Raw genomic sequence first — 22518 nt, forward strand, 5'->3', positions numbered from 1 at the left:
TAAACTCAAAGAAAGGAGGAGCTCATGGGGGAAACCCGGGTCAAGAAGGGAAAACAGGTCCTGACCCGGTTGCTCAGTGGTTAGGCAGCCGTAGGCAAACTACAGCCCGCGGGCCGGATCCGGCTGTTCTATCCGGTTCTCTTGCTCTCCCCTCCGCTCCTTTACTTTGAATTTATATTAGTTCACACAAACACTCCATCCATGCTTTTGTTCCGGCCCTCCGGTCCAGTTTAAGAACCCATTGTGGCCCTCGAGTCAAAAAGTTTGCCCACCCCTGGGTTAGAGCGTCAGCCCATGGACCCCAGGGTCTCGATTTGATTCCCAGTCAAACCTCTGTTGCAGGCTCGATCCCTGGCCCCAGAGGGGGTGCATGCAGGAGGCAACCAATTGATGTCTCTCCCCTTCCTCCCTCCCACTCAGTCTGAAAATCAATGGAAGAATATCCTCAGCTGAGGATTAAAAAAAAAAAGGAGGGATGATCGGCTTTTCAAACCTCTGAGCCCCTCCTCACAGAGGGTGTGTGTAAACAGGCACCTCCTGGCCAGTTTAGGCCCAGATGGGATTGGTTTGGCTGGCACAGAATTTTAAACAATTTGGCCGTGAACGCCATGGTCCCCATCACCTCCTCACGCACAGCCAGTGCCACTTGCAGGTGAGCCGAGGCCTGTTTCCTTCCTGTTTGCTCTCCCCCGGCTCAGGAACCACCCCGGCTCTCGGGATTCCCACTGCCCGCATGCCCAGGCTCTGACCGCTCCTGCCACGTTGTCCTAAGTGGGTACAGTCCCTTTCTCTCCTTGGGGCTAGCAAACACGTTTAAAATATTTTTTTAAAGGAATTTTACCAGGAAGCTAAAAGAGAAGCAGATTCCAGAAAAGGAAAATCCGTAGGCGAGGAAGGATGGTTATCTGCAGCGCGGTTCCCTCCTCCTGGGTCACACCCTCCAGCCCAGACTGGCCAGGTCAGGGTAGGCCAGGCCGCACCGCCCCCGGGCCCCGCCTTCTCAGCCTCCAAAGTACAGTGGCCTCCAGTAGAGCCACAGGGCTTCGGGGGGAATGATCACCCCCTTTCGGGGCCCTTTCCAATCGGCCCTCCCTGAAGGTGTCTTGCTGTGGCCCTGCCCATGTTCATCCCCCCAGCCCGAGGATTCTGCCCCTGACCCTTCCTGCCCAGTGCAGAGATGCCCTTACCTGCTCCCCACGCGGTCTGGGGCGGAGGCCCTGGGAGTCCCGCTCCACCACTGGCTTGCTCTGTTGTTTTGGTGGAAGGGTGTGCACCCGCCAATCATGACAGGTGGCTCTACCTTTTGGGGGATGAGCTACTTTGTCTGTTTTAAGAAACCACCTGGGACTGGTCTCTGGGGAGGGGCTGGGGCGGCTGGAGGCAGGAGTTGTCTTCTGAGGAACAGTTGCCAAGACCAGCCTGACCATGCCCAGCCCTCCCTTGCCCGGGTCCAGCTTTCAGTTTGATGGATGAACATAATTCTCCCCTTAGTTACTGGACAGCGATGAGTGACATTGCCCAGTGTCAGCGAATGCCTGCTCCCTTTCTAGTTCAGGCCATTCTTTCTCTACCTCCAGATGCCCTCCCCCTCTCCTCCCTCCCCACCGCTTCACCCCGAAACGATGCTCCAAAGAAAGAGCTCACAGAACTCAAACCATTGCCATGTCATAGTATTAATTCCTTGGGCTCACTTGACAGCAGTGTGAGGACAGCAGTTTTTGTCCCACATTCCGCACCTCCCACCCTGTAGCTCCCTCCCTGGTCCGTCTGGGACTTTGCCTTGGTGCTGGGCTGGGCCTCGTGGCTCAGGGCTCTGCTCTGTATCTCCTTTACATGGTGTGTGTGTGTGTGTTTGGGGGGCAGGGGTTGAGCCCCTGTATGGAACACAGTCCAGTGAGGCTGAGGGGAGGCTTGAGGAGCCCCTTCCTCCACGGCCCACCCCCACAAGCTGCCGCCGGCCCCCAGAAAGACCCCTGGCTCCCCCATGTCTCCTGATCCTCGTGGGTGGGAGGTCAGGAGATGGGCTGCTCCTTAAGCCACGCAGTTTGGTTGTGGAGTTGGACAGAGCAGAGGACAAGCAGGGCGCCAGGCGGAGCCCATTCTCTGCTCCGTTGGCTCCGGGTCTGCTTTGCTCTGATTGTGTGTTGTTTCATTCCTTTTCACCATCAAGGAGGGCGAGCTCGCCTGGAGGCCAGGTGTACCCAACTGCAGAGATGCACCGACCAAGATCTGCAGTCCAGGGCCCAGCCCTCCTCAGGGCCCGTGGCTGATAGGAGAGGGAGTTCTGAGTCTCTTCTTGGGGAGGGAGGCGGGGGAGTCTCGGGGACATGCCTCAGGATGAGTCTGTAGGAGAAGTGGAGGAGAGTGGGGTTATCCCCCTATTGCAGACCCCCGGTTTCCTCATGGCTCCACCCCAGAACCACACAAGCCAGGCAGGCGGACACTTACTGCCAGCCTTGGGTGCGGCACAGCTGAGATGGTTTCTCTGGGGAGAGTTCTATGAGTCGGGGGGCCAGGGCGGCAGCCCTCTGCCCAGTCGCTGGATGTGGCCGTTCTCCAGGTCCTCTAGCCAGTCTGACCTCCACTCCCACAGGGGCAGGGAGAGGGTGCGGGTCAGGAAGCGGTCATCCCGGGGGGAGGGAGGTGATGAGGCATCTGTGTGGGGGTAGAGCTATCTGTGGAGGGTTGGCCTTCACCCCTGGGAGAACCAGTTTAGGGAACAAAGCGTGGGGCCAACTTAAAGCATACACCCAACCCTAAGTATAACCTAACCCCAACTTGGCCCATCAGTCTCGGTGGCTCTGGCCCCAGGGACAGGGACCATTAGTTTCTTTAGAGAGAATATTTCGAACTGGCCTTTGCCTATCCTCTCCCAGAATCCTCCTCTCCCTCCATTAGGGGAACTTCTGCCCTGGATAATCCTTGCTCTCTCGTGCACCACAAGCCTGGTTGTTTTTCTTGGGGCATAGGGCAGAGTTAGGGTTCACAAGATGGGAATAGGGGATCTGATAGAGCAGATGAGGCAGGGAACAGCTAAGGGGACCCCTGACTGCTTCTGTTGACATGGAGATGATGGTCCCACTCCACTAGACGTGTGAAGGGGGAGTCCAGTTGCTCCTCCCCACAACCGCAGAGGAGGCAAGGAGGAGGGCGTGGAAGCACAGCAGGGGTAAGAGGAGACGGAACGTCCCACAGTGGGGTGGAGTCTGAACACTGGGCTAGGGTGAATCACGGGGGCTGGAGCCACCCTTCCTGGAGACCCCTGTCTGGGTGAGGGGGGCGCCATGCAGGTAGGGGAGTGGGTCGCACTTGGCTGCCTGCAGGCTTCAGACTTGAACAATCTGTCCCTGTTCTCATGGGTGACCTTGGGCAAGTTAATAAACCTCATTGACTTACAGTTTCCTCATTTGGAAAAGAATAAAGAACATTCCTCCTAGAGATGTCATTGAATGTATGTAAAGTGCTTATCCTAGTGCCCGGGAGGTAGTAATCATTTAATGAAAACTGGCTGTTCTAAGGACAATGACAAAGACCATGATTAGGAACTTGGCCTCTTGGTTGGGAAGAAGGGGGTCTTACAGGGGCTGGCCCACTCCAAGGGGTGAGGGTGAGCTGATGTACCTGTGAAGACACAGTCTGCCTCCCTGGGCTCCAGACCAAAGCCAAGGCTGTCCACAGCCACTGCCAGGGCCCGTGCGAAGTGGGCATCGGCAAGGAAGGACCCATCGGAGGAGCTGACGAGGCTGGCTCTGGCACTGGGGGCGTTGTCCTCGGAGGCTGAGCCCCAGCCATTGGCCAGGGAGCCCTCACTGGGGGTGGGGGTGAGGCAGGGCCGAGGTGGGCACAGCAAACTCCCCACCTCGGACCCTACCCCTCCGGTAGCTCTGCCCATGTCTGCCAGCTCTGAAGCTGTGGGAACGCTGATGTACCCGTAGGTGGTGGGGGGTGAAGGAGCCCTTGGCATAGGAGAGACGCTGTTCCTAGGAAGAGGCAACATGAGAGACAGTAGGATTGTTGAGGTGCGGTAGGGCGGGAACATTCTTTTGGGAAGAGTGGAATGAAGCAGGGTCAAGCATACTGTAATATGGGTCTACTCACCTGGGGGTCTCCTCACCCTCACTGAGCTCCAGGCACAGGGCCACCTCCTCAGGAGTCAGCACACTGTCCTGATCCTCCCCCAGGGATGACAGCGAAGAGCTGGACAGGCGACTGGAGGTTGGGCTGGGACCGGACAGGGAGGAGGCCTGGTGGCTGGAGTGGCTGGCAGTACTAGAAGGCCTGCAGGTGGGGATGGGGGCTGCTGACAGGGGGAGGGGGGAGGGAGCTCGGGGCTCTGCCACGTGCCTGATTGGGTAAGACAGATGGCAGGATGGTTAGTGGGGTCCTTCCAACCCCTGCCCACGCCTCCCTCACCCCATCCCACCCTCCACCCCCCGCTTTTTGACCCCATGCCCTCTTACTGGGTCTGTTGATTCTGAGCGGGGGGTTCATGAGAAGAGAGGGGTGCTGGCGGGAAAGGGCAAGTCAGCTCGTTGGAGGAGCTGAGGATCTGCGGTCCCAGGGCCCGCCAGGCAACCAGAGCTCGGGGCACAGGTCCTGGGGAACAATAGCCTGGGCATGAGAATAGCGGAACCCCCATCAGCCCCACACCCCAGCCTGCCCCCTGCCCAGCCCTCCCCTCAGCTTCCTGGCCCTGCACCCCACCCATCACCTTCCTCAAGGACAGCTGAAGCCAGCTGTAGGGGCTGGTGGGCCCCTGCACCCCACCTCACCGCCTCACTTCCTCTCACCTGGGCTTTGGGAAAGGTTCTTGGAGCCTTTATTTCCTGCCTCCCAGGTCCAGAGCTCCATAGGGTGGCTGGCCCGGAGCAGCGGGGAGCTGTTGGCCTGGTGCAGCTCTGCAAAGGAAGTGTTGGTAGTTGAGGGACAAGCCAGGGTGGGCCTGTCAGACCCCAACCTTATGCTCCAGCTTCGGCCTTGTCATTCAGTTATGCTTTAAGGCCCCTGAACAAGTGGAAAAGAGGGAAGAAACGCCCTCCATCTTCTCCTGCCCTTCCCACCTTCAGCCAGGCAGCTGTGAGAGGGTGGAAGGAGCACTAGGCTTGGAGTAAAAAAATGGGCCCTCGTACCCCGCTGAGCCATGCAATAGCTATGTGCCCTCAGGTAAATCCACGAACCTTTCTGAGCCTGTTTCCTTTGTAAACACCCACGGCAAATGATGGTTTTTCCAATTAAATAAAAATAGACCGGAAAGTTCCTGGCACCTAAGAGCTTTCCCCCCTTTACTGGATACAGTGCCACTGTCCTGATCTCTGTAGCCTCCCACGGTTACTCTTCTCAGTAGTTTTGGCTCTGTGAAGGCGTGTGCTCCTTCTTCTCTGGGAGAGAATCTACTCATTTCCATTCTTCACGTTATGAAACTCTCACGTGGTTCTGGCCAGCCCTGCCCTGAGCAACCTGAGTGTCTCTCACCTGGGACACGGGCAGCCGTGGGCAAACTACGGCCCACAGGCTGGATCCGGCTGTTCTATCCGGTTCTCTTGCTCTCCCCTCTGCTCCTTTACTTTGAATTTATATTAGTTCACATAAACACTCCATCCATGCTTTTGTTCCGGCCCTCTGGTCCAGTTTAAGAACCCATTGTGGCCCTCGAGTCAAAAAGTTTGCCCACCCCTGGGTTAGACTGTCATGAATGGGTAAGACAAAAACAAGTAACCCTAGACCAGGCCAGGTGTGAAGGAAGAGGCACTTTAGAGTAGGAAGATGTGTTGGTCTCACTCAGACAGGCAATGCCCTGCCCATAGATAGTCAATATGTGTTGGCTAACTGAGTGAATGAAGGATGCTATTAGAGATGTAGGTGTCAACACGTGCAGATGTGATTCCCACTTAGGGTGAACCACACTTAGAGACAAGGCTGAGTGAACTCTGACAATAGGGAAGCCGAGGTCACTGAAAGAACTGACCCAGCCACGTACAATGCTTCCTGGTCAGGCCCAAACCCAGGTGACCTGAGTTTAAACCAGAGAGGAACTGGGTAATAGAAAATAATAGATTTTCCCCAGATCAGGAACCAGAGCAAAGGAGGAAAGAAACAGCCTTCAGATTAGTGTCCCATGATCAGAAGCCCAGACCAAAGGCCAGGCAGAACCCTGAAGGCAGAGCTGTCTAGTCGGTCTGATCCTAAAGCCTTGGGGGCCAACATGGCCAGTTCAGAGCAGGGACGAGACTAAGACCCCATCTGGGCCCTGGGAATCCATGGACAGTGGCCAGATCTTCTGAGCCACTGGGATAAACCCACACAATGGCTGGGCTTCCTCTATTGAAGTTTGCTTTTGTACTTTGGCTGATTTTGGTTTTCGTGCGTTTCCTTTCGTTGTATGACCTAGTACCTGGCTTTGTAACTAAGCTCAGAAGTGGGGACACATGTTAGCTGGTTGGTTGGTTGCATGGAAAGGGCAGGGAAAGGCCAATTCTGGAAAAGGCCATATTTGTCTCAGCCCTTTTCATTTCCTTTAAAGGACCCTGGTAACAATAAGCCTCCTCCCCCCCTTGCTCAGAAATACTTGGGGTTTAGTTTCGATGTTATTTGAATAATAAACTAGGCAATAAAAATGTTATCAAGGTCAGGCCAAATCTCACTGGCCAGCCCTGAATTGCAATAAATATTGGTTTGAATTAATGAGAATATTCGGTGTACGTATCTGGCAAAGTACGGGGAACTAAGAACCTGGTATAATGGATGAGACCCGGGAGAGTGTGATAATATCTATCATGGAGAAAAACCCCAACGAAGGTCAAGTCGTAGGAAAAATAGAAGGTCAAGTAGTAGGAGGAGGTTACGGGGAGTAGGGGCACTGAGAGAGCCTGCCGGTTTTAGGAAGTGAAGACGCATCAGTCGTGGACTAGGTAACAGCAGCGGAGCCGATGCCATGGCTCTGGACAAGGTCAGAGCATGATCTGCTGAGGACTGGTGGGGACTTGGCCCACCCTGGGGACCAAACTTGTAACCTCGGCACGTGCCCTGACTGGGAATTGAACCGTGACCTCCTGATTCATAGATCGACGCTCAACCACTGAACCACGCTGGCTGGGCAGAAAGCTGGTTTTTAAATGAGATTCATGCAACCTCTTTTTAGTTGGTATTTTATTACCACGGAGATTTTCTGATGCAATCGCTTTGAGGCAAAGCTGGAAAAAAATGCTAGCTTCATTAATATTTAGAGTCATAAAATTTTGGATATTGGACAAGCTCCTAATTACTCTGAATCCACATTTGTCTTAATAAAAATTCGATTATAAACTTTAAAAAAATTGGCTGTTGAGCCCAGCCGGTATGCTCAGTGGTTGAGCCTCTATTTATGTTATTATTTTTTAAAAAATATATTTTATTGATTTTTTACAGAGAGGAAGGGAGAGGGATAGAGTTAGAAACATCGATGAGAGAGAAACATCCATCAGCTGCCTCCTGCACACCCCCCACTGGGGATGTGCCCGCAACCAAGGCACATGCCCTTGACCGGAATTGAACCTGGGACCCTTCAGTCTGCAGGCCGACGCGCTATACACTGAGCCAAACCGGCTAGGGCGAGCCTCTATTTATGAACCAGGAGGTCAGGGTTTGATTCGTTGATTCCCAGTAGAGAGCATGTAGGAGGCAGGCAATCAATGATTCTCTCTCATCATTGATGTTTCTATCTCTCCCTCTCCCTTCCTCTCTGAAATCAATTAAAAAATATATTTTTAAACAATGGCTGTTGAGCCTTTGTAAGTCTTACTAATCAGTACAGAAGGCTCATGAAGGCAGCAGATAGGGTGCAGGCCAATGTTCGGAGATGGGAGAAAAGAGTCAGTGAGAGGATAGGATTTCCCAAGGACGCTCCCAGAGACAGTCAAAGTGGCCCTGGGAGCAGACCACTCTGACTTCAGCTCTGAGTTCTGCCCCTTATTGATGTGGGATTTTGAACGAGTTACCCAAGTCTGCTCCTCTTTCCCTATCTGTAAAATTAGAGAAAATAATACCAAGTCAATATGTTGTGAGACTTAAATAAAATAAATATAAGTAAAGCACCTAACATAGTGGTTGCTAAAGAAACAGAGACTAGCCTGGCTGGCGTGGATCCGTGGTTGAACATCTACCTATGAACCAATAGGTCACAGTTTGATTCCTGGTTAGGGCACATGCCCGGGTTGAGGGCTTGGTCCCCAGTAGGGGGCGTGCAGGAAGCAGCTGATCAATGATTCTCTCTCATTGATGTTTCTATCTCTCTCTCCTTCTCCCTTCCTCTCTGAAATCAATAAAAATATATTTTAAAAAAAGAAAAAAAAAAGAAAGAAACAGAGACTATAATGATTTCTCTCCGGAAAGTCAAAGCAGGTTGCTGGAAGTCAGGAGAGATGTGGCAGAAAGGACCTGCTCCTCTGGGGAGCAAGCTGAGAGTCGGGCCTGGGCAGACTTGTGTGGGGCACAAGGGGACTTGTTCATGGGAGCCGGAGGCTTCGTGCCAGCACTGGGCGCATTCTGGGCACATTCCGCCAGGTTCTGGAGTGACTGGTGTGCTGGTCAGGCACTTTCATTAGACTTTGAGCCCTTAGGGGGCAAGGACCGTGTCTGGTGTCTCTTGGGCCCTGGCGCTTATCAACGTGTGGAGTTGAGCTGATTGCAGGAGAGCCGCTCCTGGTGCAGCCAGACTGAAAACAGAGCCCGCGAAGAGAAAAGCTGAGGCCAGCACAGCCCTCGCTGAGTGCGTCAGTGATGGGCATCCAGGAGGACAGCCGAGTCAAAGCTGTGGGTAGGGTGCTACCCATCCCCGTCTGCCAGGGCCCACGCCACATTCCCACCACATTCCCACGCCTGGGCCCTCCTCCCGCCTGCTCCGGGCTGGGACTGCGATCCAGTCCTTACCTTGTTTCTTTTTGGCCTTCCAGGCCTCTGCGGGGGCCACAGAGAAGCGAGGGGAAGAGAGGCCCCTGCGGCTGCAGAGGCTGTCGGAACTGGGCCAGGGGCTGGAGAGCCTGGCCAGCTGGGGTCGGAGATGCCTGAGAGCTGGGGCCTGGGGGCTTGGCCGGGCTGGGGGGCTGGAAGGCAGCTCAGCGATGAGGGAGCCATAAAAAGTGCGGGTGTCGGGAAGCAGGGGCACCCCAGGACTGCGGGGATCCCAGGAGATCACTGCAATGAAACACAATAGGAGGAACGATGGTGAATCATCCTGCCCACATCTCCCTCCTCCAGCCCTGGGATCTCTGTTCCACTGCCAGGCCCTGGCTGCCTCTGGGCATGCTCACAGGAGCGACGGCGGTCTAGTGGGTCCCGGGGGTCCACTCCCAGGCGGCTGCTAAGACTGCTGCTGCTGCTCAGGTCCCGAGAGCCAGAGGTGGATCGCCAAGTGTCTGCCAGCCAGGGGGAGTCACTGTGGTCCATCCTGCAGCATTGGGGGGCGGCAGGGGTGGGGAAGGTAGGAACAGGGGCAGGAGAAACAGCGTAAAGTGAGAACCACGGGGTAGCTGAAGGACGTGAGGAGATGGTGCTATAGGCTTTATTCTACCTACTTTTAAGCCCTTCCGACTCCTTAAAATCTCTGCACTGATGTCTCCAACTCAGTGCCCTTTCTTATCCTGGTTATCAGAGGAAGTCCAGGTTACCCAGAGATAAGAGATATTAAAAAGAAACAGCTGTGTGCTAAGATAAAAAGAATATCTATCTGGAGCCAGACAAACCCAGTTTGAAAATCCCTGTTGGCAAAACAAAACAAAATAATAAATAAATAAATAAATTAACAAATAAATAAATAAATCCCCGTTGGTCGCAGCCCAGCTGTGCATCCCTGGGAGCAAGTCTGTCGGCCTCTCCAAGCCCCAGTTCTTCATCTGTAAAAGTAACAACGGGCCTTCCATATAAGGCTGATGCTGTGCGCTGGGACCAGGAAACATGAGGTCATGCGCTGGCAGAGCAGAGCTTGCTACGTGAATGTGGCCTCGCTACCTCTAGCCTGGTTCCCTTTGAACAGGGGGCCATGCAGGCTGCCTGAGTCATCTCTCAACAGCAGGGACCAGACCAAAGCACTTCTCTGCCTGAAACCTTCAGTGGCTCCCATTTACCAAGAGAGAGCCCAGCTGCCTGGCATGGCGAACAGGGCCCTCAGTCTGGTTTCCAACTCCCTAACCAGACCCATCTCCCACGCTATGCCCCAGGCAGACCAAATGGCTTTCCCTTCCCTGTGAACATGGTGGCTATTTCTGGCTGCCCTCTTTGGCCTCCTCCTTCGCACTGTCAGGGTAAATGTGAAATCTTCCTCCCAAATTTCCCCACCCCAACCTCCTCCATGTGTCTTGTACACGGGTCTGCACTTCCAACTCTGCATTGCATTCACTTGGATGTCTCTATCTAGACCAGTGGTTCCCAACACGGGGCACACACCCCACGGGGCGCAATTTGATTTTTAAGGGGGGCGATTTGAGAAAGAGTTATTAACAGTGAATTTTTTGCATTTCTGATGGTTCTAGGGGCCTCATATACAGTCTATAAATATACATTGCGACATATTTATGCATTCCAGTTCTCTATTACTGGTATATGTTTTGAAACTTTATTTGCTATTTTTTCCATATCACTTCATATTATTATTTTTAACAATTTCTTAGTAATTTCTTCCTCGGTACTTCATCTGTCCTTTCGTTCTTTTATTTTTCTCTTTCGTGGATGCCATGTTCTTTGAAAGCTTGTTTAGACCAAGTTAATGGCCTTTAAGGCTTCCTCCACGTGAATAGGAGTTCACTTTTTTAATAATAATAAGAAGTATATGTCACGGGTGGGGGGGCGGGCATCAGGATTTTAGAGATGCTTAGGTGGGGCCTGGCCAAAAAAAGGTTGGGAACCACTGATTTAGACTGAGTTCCTGGCAGATGGAGACTGTTCTAAAGAAATGAACGAATCTGCCTCAAGGACGGGGGCGAAGTCCCAGGGGGACAGAGAAAGTTCAGGGCAGAGCAGACAAAGCCCAGGTGGTAACTAAAGAGAATGGCCAGTGAGCACAGAAAACACAGGAGCCTTGCTCTGAGCTGAGACACTGACAGAAAAATGGTCTGGCTGGATGTATCTGGCACCTAGTAGGTGCTCCATAAAGTTCTGTTGGAAGATGCAGACCTGGGATGTGAAACCTCCCGGAGGAAATCTAATGCGATAAAGAGCAGGAGAACGTGGGCAGATGAAATGGTTATTTTAGTGTAAAACCCGGCCAACGGGATTAAAAAGTATGCTTGCTTTCTTAGGTTCTTGTCTCATAACGGCGGACCTGGCGCTGGCAGCCGGACACACTTGAAGCAGAGGTACCTGCAACCGCCCTGTGGTGTAGGGGCAGAGCGCCCTCTACTGGAACGGTGTGTGGATTGCCGTGAAGGGAAGATGGCTCCATAGGTTGAGTGATGTGCGGAAAGCAGAGGTACTGGCTAGGTGAACACTGAGTGCATAGGGAAAATGAGGAATTAGGCTGCGCCTCCCATGCTGATTATTCTCCAGCCAGGAGGAGGACTCAGCAGGAAAGTGCAGTCAGTATCATAGTGAGAGGTTGGTGACAAGAGCACTGGATTAGTTCAGAAGGCCAGCTGTGTTGCCTTGGGCAAAGCCGCTTAAGTCTATGATTCTGTTTACTCGCTGTCAAGTGGTCTGATAGTAACATTATTGAAAGAGAAAACAATTCTCCCTTGGAGTTGAGGAGAGATACAGAAACCAGGATTCCAAACTGCCTGGAGTAAGGGAGACTCCATCCAATTCTCTGTTCCAGCTCCACTAGCCCCCTTGGTTCCCCTCCCCCTCCCTCACCTCAGGCCACGCCCCTCTCATGTCTCACCTGTGTTTTAGGATGGCGTCCTCACTGGTATACCTATACAGACCTGGGAGAGGGCAGGAAGAAGGCTCAATCTAGAGTCCCCAGCATCAGGCTAGAGATCTAACCCCCATAGTGTTCTTTTTAAAATATATATATATTTTTACTGATTTCAGGGAGGAAAGGAGAGGGAGAGTCAGAAACATAGATGATGAGAGAGAATCATTGATCAGCTGCCTCCAGCATGCCCCCTACTGGGGATCAAGCATGTGCCCTTGACCAGAATTGAACCTGGAACCATTCAGTCCGCAGGCCGACATTCTAGCCACCGAGCCAAGCCAGCTGGGGCCCCCCTATAGTGTTCTTACTGGACCCAGTGAGTCCTGACCCCCTGGAGTCTGCTTCCCTCTCTCACCTGGGCCCAGGTGCACCCCAGCGCGGCGCCGACGGTGGATACACACAGTGGTGCCCAGCAGCAGCAGCCAGAGCACGACACCCCCGGTGGCAATGACCTCTGGACGCTTCAACGTTGCTCTCAGCTCCTCCAGGATCCATGGACCGGGGTCTTTGGGTTCTCGGGTGGCTCGATCCATGGTCTGCTCTGTAGAGGATTTGGAGCTCAGGGGTAGGGGGCAGGGGGAGCCATGAGGATCGGACAGAGAAGGGGGAAGAGCTGGAAGTGGGAAGTGGGAACAATGAGAGGAAGGTGGGCATTGGGACTGAGGGATGTGGGTGGGACCAGTGGAGACTTTCCTCACCTAAAATGAGGCAGGCGGGGCTGCTGGGCTCCCCAGCCCCAGCGCCGGTGACGGCAGCCACCTGCACACAGTAGGAACCTGGCGTTTGGGTGGCAATCTCCAGCTGGGTCTGCTCACCGGCCACTGTCCAGTTGGTTGGGGGCCATGAGGTGTTGCTCAGGCTCCACACCTAAGGACATGCAGGGTGAGCAGTGCCCCCAGGCACCATCCCAGCTGCTGGGCCCTTCATCTGCAGTCAGACTCTGAGCCTGTGGTCACCCTGCCCTGGGGTTGACCAGGGAACACTCCCCTCACAACCACCCACACTTCTAATCCCGCCCTACATTCAGCCTCACTTTCCGTGTCTGTAAATTGGGGATAAGAACCAGGTGGACCGAGGGATGCAATGAGACCAGGGAGCTAACTGCTTGGCAGGGTCTGGCAGATGCTCGCTTATCAATAGTGGGTGCTCCTCGCTTCTCTGCACGGGTTCGTTTCTCAGTGCCCAGAGCAAGGACATGCAGGATGCCAGCGGAGAGGGAGGCCTCGGCACCACTAGGAAGGGGTGTGTAGCTTGTGGGGGTACCTGGTAGCCACGGATGATGCCATTGTGGTTTTTAGCAGGTGGTGGGACCCAGTTCACAAGGATGCTGCCATTGCCCAATTTTAGGGTTACCTCCTGGGGAGGGGCGCTGGGCACTGGGGGGAGGAAGAGAGGAGATAAGGAATGAGGGAGCTCTAGGGAGAAGGGCTGGGATGGGGACACAGGGGCAGAGGCCACACTGATGAGAATAGTGCTCTGCTTGCCTGACCAGGGCAGAGGGATCCAGGAGCAGGACCCACCATCCCCCCAGACTGGGGTGCAACAGTCCTCCAGGGCCCCCCAGACTGGAGTGGGACAGTCCTCCAGGGCCCCCCAGACTGGAGTGGGACAGTCCTCCAGGGCCCCCCAGACTGGAGTGGGACAGTCCTCCAGGGCCCCCCAGACTGGAGTGGGACAGTCCTCCAGGGGTCCCCAGACTGGAGTAGGACAGTCCTCCAGGGCCCCCCAGACTGGAGTAGGACAGTCCTCCAGGGCCCCCCAGACTGGAGTGGGACAGTCCTCCAGGGCCCCCCAGACTGGAGTGGGACAGTCCTCCAGGGCCCCCCAGACTGGAGTGGGACAGTCCTCCAGGGCCCCCCAGACTGGAGTGGGACAGTCCTCCAGGGCCCCCCAGACTGGAGTGGGACAGTCCTCCAGGGCCCCCCAGACTGGAGTGGGACAGTCCTCCAGGGCCCCCCAGACTGGAGTGGGACAGTCCTCCAGGGGTCCCCAGACTGGAGTGGGACAGTCCTCCAGGGCCCCCCAGACTGGAGTGGGACAGTCCTCCAGGGCCCCCCAGACTGGAATGGGACAGTCCTCCAGGGCCACCCAGACTGGAGTGGGACAGTCCTCCAGGGCCCCCCAGACTGGAGTGGGACAAGAGGTCTATTGTTGTTTGTGGGCAGCGGCCCCTGACCTTGTTCAGGCAGCCTCAGGAGCAGCACGTTGCTGTCAGGGCCCCGAGCCCGGCCGGAGGACGGTCTCACTTTGAACTCGTAGTCTTGGCCCCAGCGGAGCCCCCCGAGCTTTGCGCTCTGCGAGCCAGCCAGCAGGGCCTCTGCCCACGGAGCTCCCTGGCCTCCTGGCACCGGCTGGGTCCTGAATAGCGCCGTGTAGGACTGGGCAGGGGCAGCAGGGCCGCTGACCTGGGAGAGAGTCCGAAGAAAGGTGGGGGGTCAGGGCCGCAGTGCTGTCTGGACCCGGGACTGGCTCCAGCCCTGGGCGCCAGGCCTCACCTTCCAGCTGAGCCACACGGTAGGCCCAGGCTTGGTGCCCTTGGAGGGACCCGGGTTCAGCAGGGTCACGTTTTCCAGCTGAATGCGCACGGCCAGAAGCTCCAGGGGCTCTGGGGGAGAACAGGGCTGGGATGGGGGCTACAGGCCCGAGTAAAGGAACTGAGGGGTCCAGGATTCCTTAGCTGCCGAGAACCCAAAACTCCCAGCTTCCTCAGAACTAGAGCGCTCCTGTTTCCACTGTAGGATGGGGAAGCAAACCTCCCCTAAGACGGGGTCCACCATCTGATGCCAATCCCAGGTTGAACCTCACATACCCTAACCTCAGCCCAAACCAGACCACACCAGCCTAACCAGACCGCCTGCCCCGCACCCCCCTACCTCCCCCTACCCCAAGTCCACATTGGCCCTGATGTTAGCTCCCTCCCTTACCCTGGACAGACACCCTGGCTGCCCGGCTCTTCCGCTGTCCTGCGTTGTTGGTGGCCACACACATGTAAGTCCCCGAGTCACTCTTCTCTGCTCTTAGCATCCGCAAGGAGCCACTGGACACCTGTCAGGACAGGCACATGCGCAGTTTCCCGTGAGGGGAGGGGCTCTGACAGGGGAGGGAAGCTGAAGGCCTTGCTGCCTTCCTCTCCTCAAATTCTGCGGGGGCTCTCAGAAGGCGGGGCAGTCCCAGGCGTGCCCTGCAGGGCCGGGACAGGAGGAGGTATGGGGAAGGGAACTAAACTCACCCTGTGCCGCCCCGGCTGCAGGGCCAGGGGTTTCTCATCCTTCCACCACAAGACCGTGGGCTCTGGGTGGCCCCAGGGCGGCCAGCACTCCAGGATCACCTGCTCGCCCACCGTGGCCACTGTGTCCTGGGGCTGGACCCGGAAATCCTCCTGAAGGACTGTGGGGAGGAAGGAGGCTCTGGGGGGAGCAGTGCCCGGTCCTCCCCTCCCCAAAGGCCCCCCTTAGTGTCTCCTGCCACACCTTCCCCATTCTATTTTTTCACGACTGTGCCCACTCGTCAGACACCCACCTCCTAAATGTTCCATGTAGGTTCACCCCCAACTCAGCTCTATCCTCCCGGTTCCCCATCTGATATCCCTTCAAACCTCCCTCTGATGCCAATCCCACGTTGAACCTCCTATACCCTAACCTCAGCCAAAACTAGCCCACACCAGCCTAACTTGAGCGCCCCCCCCCCCTCACCAAAACACACACACACACACACACATTGATCCTCACAGATACCCCTTCAAACCTCCCTCAGCACAGGCGTATCACCCAGGTGTGCCCACCCCAGGTCCCCTCCCAGGCCTCACCAGCCGCAGACAGCCGCGCGCCGCGGCTCACCGCTGTGCCCAGCCGGTTGCTGGCCTCACACGTGTAGATGCCCAGGTCTGTGGACAGGGCCTGGTTGTTGCGGCCGTGTCCCTGGGTGGAGGGCCAGTGCAGCAGTAGGGTTCCATCAGGTAGGAGCTGGTGTGTGTCTGGGGGCTCCATGCTCAGGGGCTGCCCATTGAGCAGCCAGTGGATGGTGGGAGGCGGCTGGCCTGAGGCTTGGCAGCTCATCTGGACGGGCTCAGGGCCCTGGAGCAACTGGTCCTGTGGGTGGACTAGGATCTGGGGTGGGGAGTCCTGAGCCGTGCCTCCTGGAAGAGAAAGGGAGGTGGAGCCCAGTCTGACTTCCATCAGGTGCCCAGATCCCTGCATTCCTCATTGCCTTCTCTCCTCTGAAGATAAATTCAAAGGAAGGAGACCTTTCGAACTCTCAATCTGTCCGTCTCCCCCGCCCCCCGCCTCTCTCTCTCTCTCTCTCTCTCTCTCTCTCTCTCTCTCTCTCTCTCTCACACACACACACACACACACACATACCATCATCATCATCATCAACATCATCATCATCATCAACATCATCATCATCATCATCATCATCATCATCATCTCTTGCAGAGGAGCAAGGGGTCCTCTTCTTCCCTGGCCAGGCCCTGGATCGAGGGAGCATGAGCTAGGAGAGGGGACGGCCACACTCACCCATGCCGAACAGAAGCAGGAGAGGCAGGGGCCACCAGACCCCAGGGAGACCCGCTCCTCCGGAGCCCATGGCTGCTGCTCTCAGGTCTCTGTCCTGGTCCCAAGCACTTTGTCTTGCGGCTCTGAGCTCACAGGGAGGGGAGGGGCGGGCAGGCCGTTGGTGGTTGTTTGTGGCCGAGACTGCCCCAGAGGGAAGCAGCTTTGAGGAAACCGATGCTTCCTGCCTGGCCCTCGGTGCCTTGAAGAACTGGGAGGAGCCCAGAGGAGAGAAACTCCCTGGCTCCAACCCCAGCCCTGAGGTTTACCTTGGGATCTAGTCTGGGATTTCTTTTTATTTTATTTTATTTTTAATATATTTTTATTAATTTCGGAGAGGAGATAGAGGAAGAGAGAGATAGAAACACCAATGATGAGAAAGAATCATTGATCAGCTGCCTCCTGCAAGCCCCCTACTGGGGACTGAGCCTGCAACCGAGGTTCATGGCCTTGACCGGAATCAAACCCGGGGCCCTTTAGTCCACAGGCTGACGCTCTCTCTGTCCACTGAGCCCAATCAGCTAGGGCTAGTCTAGGATTTCTTAAAGGCAATCCTCACACTAACCATAACTCTGACCACAGCTTTGACCCTTTAACCCTAAGCCTGTATTTAATCCTTGAGTCCCCATCCTTATTCCTTTGCTTTCAAGTGACCCTTGCTAAAGTGGACCGGAAATCCAGAGGAAGCTAAGTCGAGTGGAGCAGTCACTCCTCGGTTCATTCCTCAAGGATTGATGGAGCAGGGGGCTGGGTGGGACAGAAGACAGGAAGGCTTCAGAGGCTCTGGGACAAGCTGGAGATGCCCACCGTGTGTTCCTATTCAGCTCAGAGACAGATGAATTAAGCTGGGAGACCGTGGGCACGTTCCTTAACCCCTGCAAGTCACTCATCTGTAAGTGGGGATAATAACAGTAGTGCGCACCTTGGGGATAAAGTAAGAATGAGATGAGATGAAACATAAATCACTTAGTCCAGTAACCTAATGCATTATAAGTGCTCAGTAAGTTTAACCAATACTGTTATTTTTATGCACATCCCATCACGGAAACGATTCAAGCATCCTCGGCTGGGATACTTCAGGCCCCGGGATGGTGGTTTGAGTCTGATATTTAAGAGTCTTTCCAGCCCTGAAACCTGTGTCTGCTGCAGACAGGCCTGTAGCTTCTGAGCCTGCTGCTCCCCAACCCCCTCCCTAGAGAGAGGCTGCATTCCCCTCTCAGAGCCCACCTCCTGTTTACAGGTTTCTTCCTTCCAAATCTGGAATCTCAGCCATTTCCTGGAGCTGTTCCCGGAAAGCCAAGGCCGGGCTCTGGGGGCTCAACGGAAGACTGTCCAGCCTTTGTTTCCAATAGTTCCTGGCCAGCTCCTCCGTGAGGCCCCTAACCCAGCTGACTCCCTCGCTTCCTCTCCTTCCCATCCTGGCATAGTACCAGCCACAGCCACAGCCCCAACAGCCTATCAAGAGGAGTGAAGGCCCGGCTGGTGGCTGGCATGGCTCAGTGGTGGAGCGTCAACCTATGAACCGGGAGGTCACGGTCTGATTCCCAGTCGGGGCACAGGCTCGATTCCCAGTGTGAGGTGTGTAGGAGGCAGCTGATGGATTCTCTCTCATCATTGATGTTTCTATCTTTCCTTCTCCCTCCCTCTCTGAAATCAATAGAAAAATAAAGAGGAGGGAAGGCCTCTTTCACAACTCCTCTTCCCCCTTCAAATGCAGACCAAGACTGATGGAGACAATTAGAACAAGAGAACACAGTGGTTTGTACAACCTGAGCGCCTCCAAGGGGTGAAGAATAGACAGAAGGAAAGCAATGGAGTGACAGAGCTGGAAGGATAGGAACTGGGACCAGAGGAGAGCTCGGTATTTCAGCACTGGAGGAGCTAAGGGCAGTGGTCAAGTCCACGGCATGTGTGCCAGGCGGAGTGGCATAGAGTTTACAGGGTCAAGGACCTGTGGAGCCAGAGGGATAAAGGGGTATTCATGTGGACACTGCAGTCATCCAAGGGTGACACAAGAAAAATGTGGTGAGACAAATGAATTTACTGCACACCCTGCCAACCTGAGATTTCCCAGAGACAGAGCCCGGAAGCCTGTCTGGCCCCCTGACTGCTGGCTCACCAAGAATGTTGCTGTCAGCAGTCCTCTGTTAGCCTCTCCTGCTTGCATACTGGACTTGGGGAGATTAACCAAGTTCTCTGCTAAGGACTGAATGCCAACTGGTTTTATCTCAAATGTGTGCAATCTAGAAAGATGATATAAACCCTCCTCAGGGGGAAAGATGGCAAGTCCCAAAGGAATTCAGATTCATGACTAGCCCTGTCCTCAGCTGAGTGAGAATGGACAGGTGGCACAGTACGGAGAGGTGCCAGTGCTGGGTGGCAGGAACAGAGCCCCAGAGGCTATGGCAGCCTGAGGAATGGCCCCCGCCCCACAGTCATGTGCCTCATCCCTGGAGATCGCCTGATCCCTGGAGATCACCTCCATTCCATTCCATTCCATTCCATTCCATTCCATTCCATTCCATTCCATTCCAGCCTATCTATTCCCAGATTCTGGAGGGCCAAGTGCTAAGAACTGATGGGGATAGAAGGGGCCAATTACTCTGAGCTCTTCCTGTAGGCCATTAAGGTCCTTCCCCTTACTCGGCCCAAGCATCAGGGACACTCAGGGATCCATGGAGTGATTGCCCAAGAGGATTTCCCAACAGTAAGGTGGATCTAGATGGCTCCCAGAGACCACAGTGCTCACGTCTGGCAACCTGGCCCATCCACGTCCTGATTGTCTCATTCCCACACACGAAGGAAGAGTTGGCTGCATGAGTCAAACGGATAATGTCAGTGGGAGTTGCCTTCAGTTTTAAGGAAGTTCTGCTCCCTGCCCTGGTGATCTACAGACCCAGTGACCAATTTAGAAAGCACCTTCCTTTGCCCTCTGGTTTTAAAGTGTTGAGGCTTGTGAGTGTCTTGTAGTTGCCTGTAAGAGGGGAGAGAGAGGGATTGAGTGCCCTTCTAAAGGACCCTCCAGAGGAAAAATGTCCACCTCTCGTTCCTGGCTTCTCTGGCTTCCTATATCAAGTTCTCTGAAGATGCAGCCGGGGATGCCTGCTGGCCAAGCTAATGGGGTAAAAGGTAAGGATTCAGGTAGGACTGAAGGCAGTTACGCTATATGGAGATCCTGGTTCTACTGGCAGAGAGACCTTCAATGTCACATAACCTCTTGGAGCCCCACTTTCCTCGTCAGGATATGTCTGTATGCGGTTTATGGGTCGGGGATGTGGAAGTGCTTTGAGAACACTAGCTATGCACTAATTATCCCTTGGGTGTTCTGGGAAGGGCACTTCTCCTCCCTGACCAACCTCAGTCAGCCTCAACCACCTCTAGGTCCTCTTGGTGGCTTTTTTTTTTTTTCCTTCAATTACTTCTCAGTTTATTTTATACATTTTAAAAAATGATAGTTGGCACTCAATATTATTAGATTCAAGGGTACAGCATAGTGGTTAGACATTGATATAACTTACAAAGTGATCCCCCTGGGAAGTCTAGTACCCGCCCGGCACCATCCATAGTTATTCCATTATTGGCTATATTCCCTGTGCTGTACTTTACAGCTCATGACTATTTTGTAACTGACAATTTGTACCTCTTACTCCTTCACTTTTCAGCCAGTCCCCAGCCCCCTCTCATCTGGCAACCATCACTTTGTTCTCTGCATCTATGAGTCTGTTTCTGTTTTGTTTTTTCATTTATTTAGTTTTCTAGATTCCATATATAAGTGAAATCATATGGTATTTGTCTTTCTCTGTCTGACTCATTTCACTTAGTGTAATACCTTTTAGGTCTATCTATGTTGTTGTAAATGGTAAAGTTTTGTTCTTTTTTATGGCTGAGTAATATTTCATACTATATAGGTACCACATCTTTTTTTTATCCAATTTGTCTATTAATGAACATTTATGTTACTTTTATATCTTGGCTATTGTAAATATTGCTGCAATGAACATCTGAATGAATGCATATATCTTTTTGAATTAGTGTAAAAATGAGTTGGGTTTCTTTGGAGAAATACCCAGACGTGGAATTGCTGAGTCATCAGGTAGTTCTGTTTTTAAGTTTTTTAGGAACCTCCATACTGTTTTCCATAGGGGCTGTGCCAATTTACAATCCCACTGACAATGCCCAAGAGTTCCCTTTTCCCGCATCCTCACCAACACTTGTTATTTATTGATTTATTGATGACAGCCATTCTGACATGTGTGAGGTGATATCTCACTGTGGTTTGAATTTACATTTCTCTGATGGTTGGTGACATTGAGCATCTTTTCATATGGCTGTTGGTCATCTGTATGTCCTCTTTGGAGAAATATCTATCAGGTTTTCTGCTCATTTTTAAATTGGAAAATTTTGTTGTTTTTGGTGCTGAATTGAGTTCTTCATAAGTTTTGGATATAAACCCCTTATCAGATGTATCGTTATCAAATATCTTCCATTCAGTAAGTTGTCTTTTAGTTTTGTTGATGGTTCCTTTGCTGTGCAAAAAATGTTTTTGTTGGTGTGGTACCATTTGTTTATTTTGTCTTTTGTTTCCCTTGCCCATGGAGATATATCAGAAAAAATATTGCTAAGAGAAGCGTCAGAGTTTCCTGCCTATGTTTTCTTCTAGTGGTTTTATGATTTCAAGTCTTATGTTTAAGTCTTTAATCTATTTTGAATTTATTCGTGTATATGGTATAAAAAAGTGGTCTAGTTTCATTTTTTGCATATATCTGTTCAGTTTTCCCAACACCATTTATTGAACAGACTGTTCTAACCCCATTATATATTCTTGCCTCCTTTGTCATGGCATGGGCTTATTTCTGAGCTCTCTATTCTGTTTCATTGATCTATGTGTCTGTTTTCATGCCAGTACCATGCTGTTTTGATTACTAAAGACTTGTAGTATAGTTTGATATCAGTTAGTGTGATACCTTTGACTTTATTCTTCTTTCTTAATTGCTGTGGCTATTTGGGTCTTTTGTAGTCCTATATAAATTTTAGGATTATTTGTTCTGGTTCTGTGAAAAATGACATTGGTATTTTGATGTGATTGCATTGAATCTATAGGTTTCTTTGGGTAGTGTGGGCATTTTAATCTGGTTCTCCAGCGCGGCGGGAAACTTGGTCTGTGACTGGCAGCGTGCACCACTGCTGTGGTTTCACTAAATGAATGCCTTCCTGAACGCAGAACATCGGCACCAGCTGTGACCTCACAGAGAGGACAAGACCGGCTACACCACCTCCTCTGCCCTTCAGCTGCTGTTGTGCAGCCTCTAAAGTTACTATCTTGACCACCTTTTTCTTGCCAAAGAATTCAAGGACCCTGGAGTAATCTCATTCTGATACTTCCCTTTCAATTTACCTGCTATTATTTCCTTGTATTTTATTTGTCCGAACTTTGGGAACCACAGATTAGATATTATTATCATTTTATAAAGGACTGTTGAGATTTGCCTTTCTCTTTGTACTCATCTCTTTGCTTACCATTCTTTCTTGTACCTTAAACATTTCTTTTGGAATAATTTTCCCTCTTCCTAAAATATTTTAGGAGTTTTTTTAGTGTTGATGGTAAACTATAGTGTTTGTTTGTCTGATAATATCCTTCTTTTGCCCTCATGTATGGAAGTTTGCTTTGCTAACTATTCTAGGTTAACAGTTACTGATTTTTTACAGAGAGGAAGGGAGAGGGATAGAGAGTTAGAAACATCGATGAGAGAGAAACATCGATCAGCTGCCTCCTGCACACTCCCTACTGGGGATGTACCCGCAACCAAGGTACATACCCTTGACTGGAATCGAACCTGGGACCCTTGAGTCTTCAGGCCAATGCTCTAGCCACTGAGTCAAACCAGTCAGGGCCAAATTTGTTCATTTTTGCTAGTCCTCTTGCTGCTTATTAAATTTTGCCTTTTATTTATTAAATATAATTATTTTATATCCCATAATTAATTTATATCTGATAGCTTCAATATCAGAAGCCTTTGGGAGTCTAAATCTATTGCTTTTTCCTCTGCAGACTCTCCTTCATGGTGATTTGTTTCCATCTGTGTT

The 22518-nt window shown here is 52.7% G+C and overlaps 1 protein-coding gene across 4 annotated transcripts; it reads right to left on the reverse strand.

Moving 5' to 3' along the window:
• Positions 1–1650: 1650 nt before the first annotated feature.
• On the reverse strand, positions 1651–16522 carry ROBO4 (roundabout guidance receptor 4). Of its 4 annotated transcripts, none has more exons than XM_080649905.1 (18): positions 16399–16522; positions 15687–16016; positions 15111–15268; positions 14806–14926; positions 14377–14486; positions 14058–14286; positions 13145–13257; positions 12580–12748; positions 12237–12422; positions 11846–11888; positions 9285–9421; positions 8905–9168; positions 4791–4898; positions 4461–4596; positions 4099–4344; positions 3622–3980; positions 2449–2655; positions 1651–2343 (listed from the first exon to the last, which is right to left on the reverse strand). In XM_080649905.1, exons 1-17 carry the CDS (start codon positions 16466–16468, stop codon positions 2498–2500), a joined length of 2937 nt encoding a protein of 978 aa, XP_080506031.1. In that variant the 5' UTR covers positions 16469–16522; the 3' UTR covers positions 1651–2343; positions 2449–2497. The 4 variants fall into 4 exon arrangements, with proteins under 4 accessions (XP_080506031.1, XP_080506030.1, XP_080506029.1 ...); XM_080649904.1 differs by having other exon boundaries at positions 4461–4611; XM_080649903.1 differs by having other exon boundaries at positions 12237–12494.
• Positions 16523–22518: the final 5996 nt, after the last annotated feature.

Source organism: Plecotus auritus, assembly GCF_963455305.1.
Source record: "Plecotus auritus genome assembly, chromosome: 13".
Taxonomy (NCBI): domain Eukaryota; kingdom Metazoa; phylum Chordata; class Mammalia; order Chiroptera; family Vespertilionidae; genus Plecotus; species Plecotus auritus.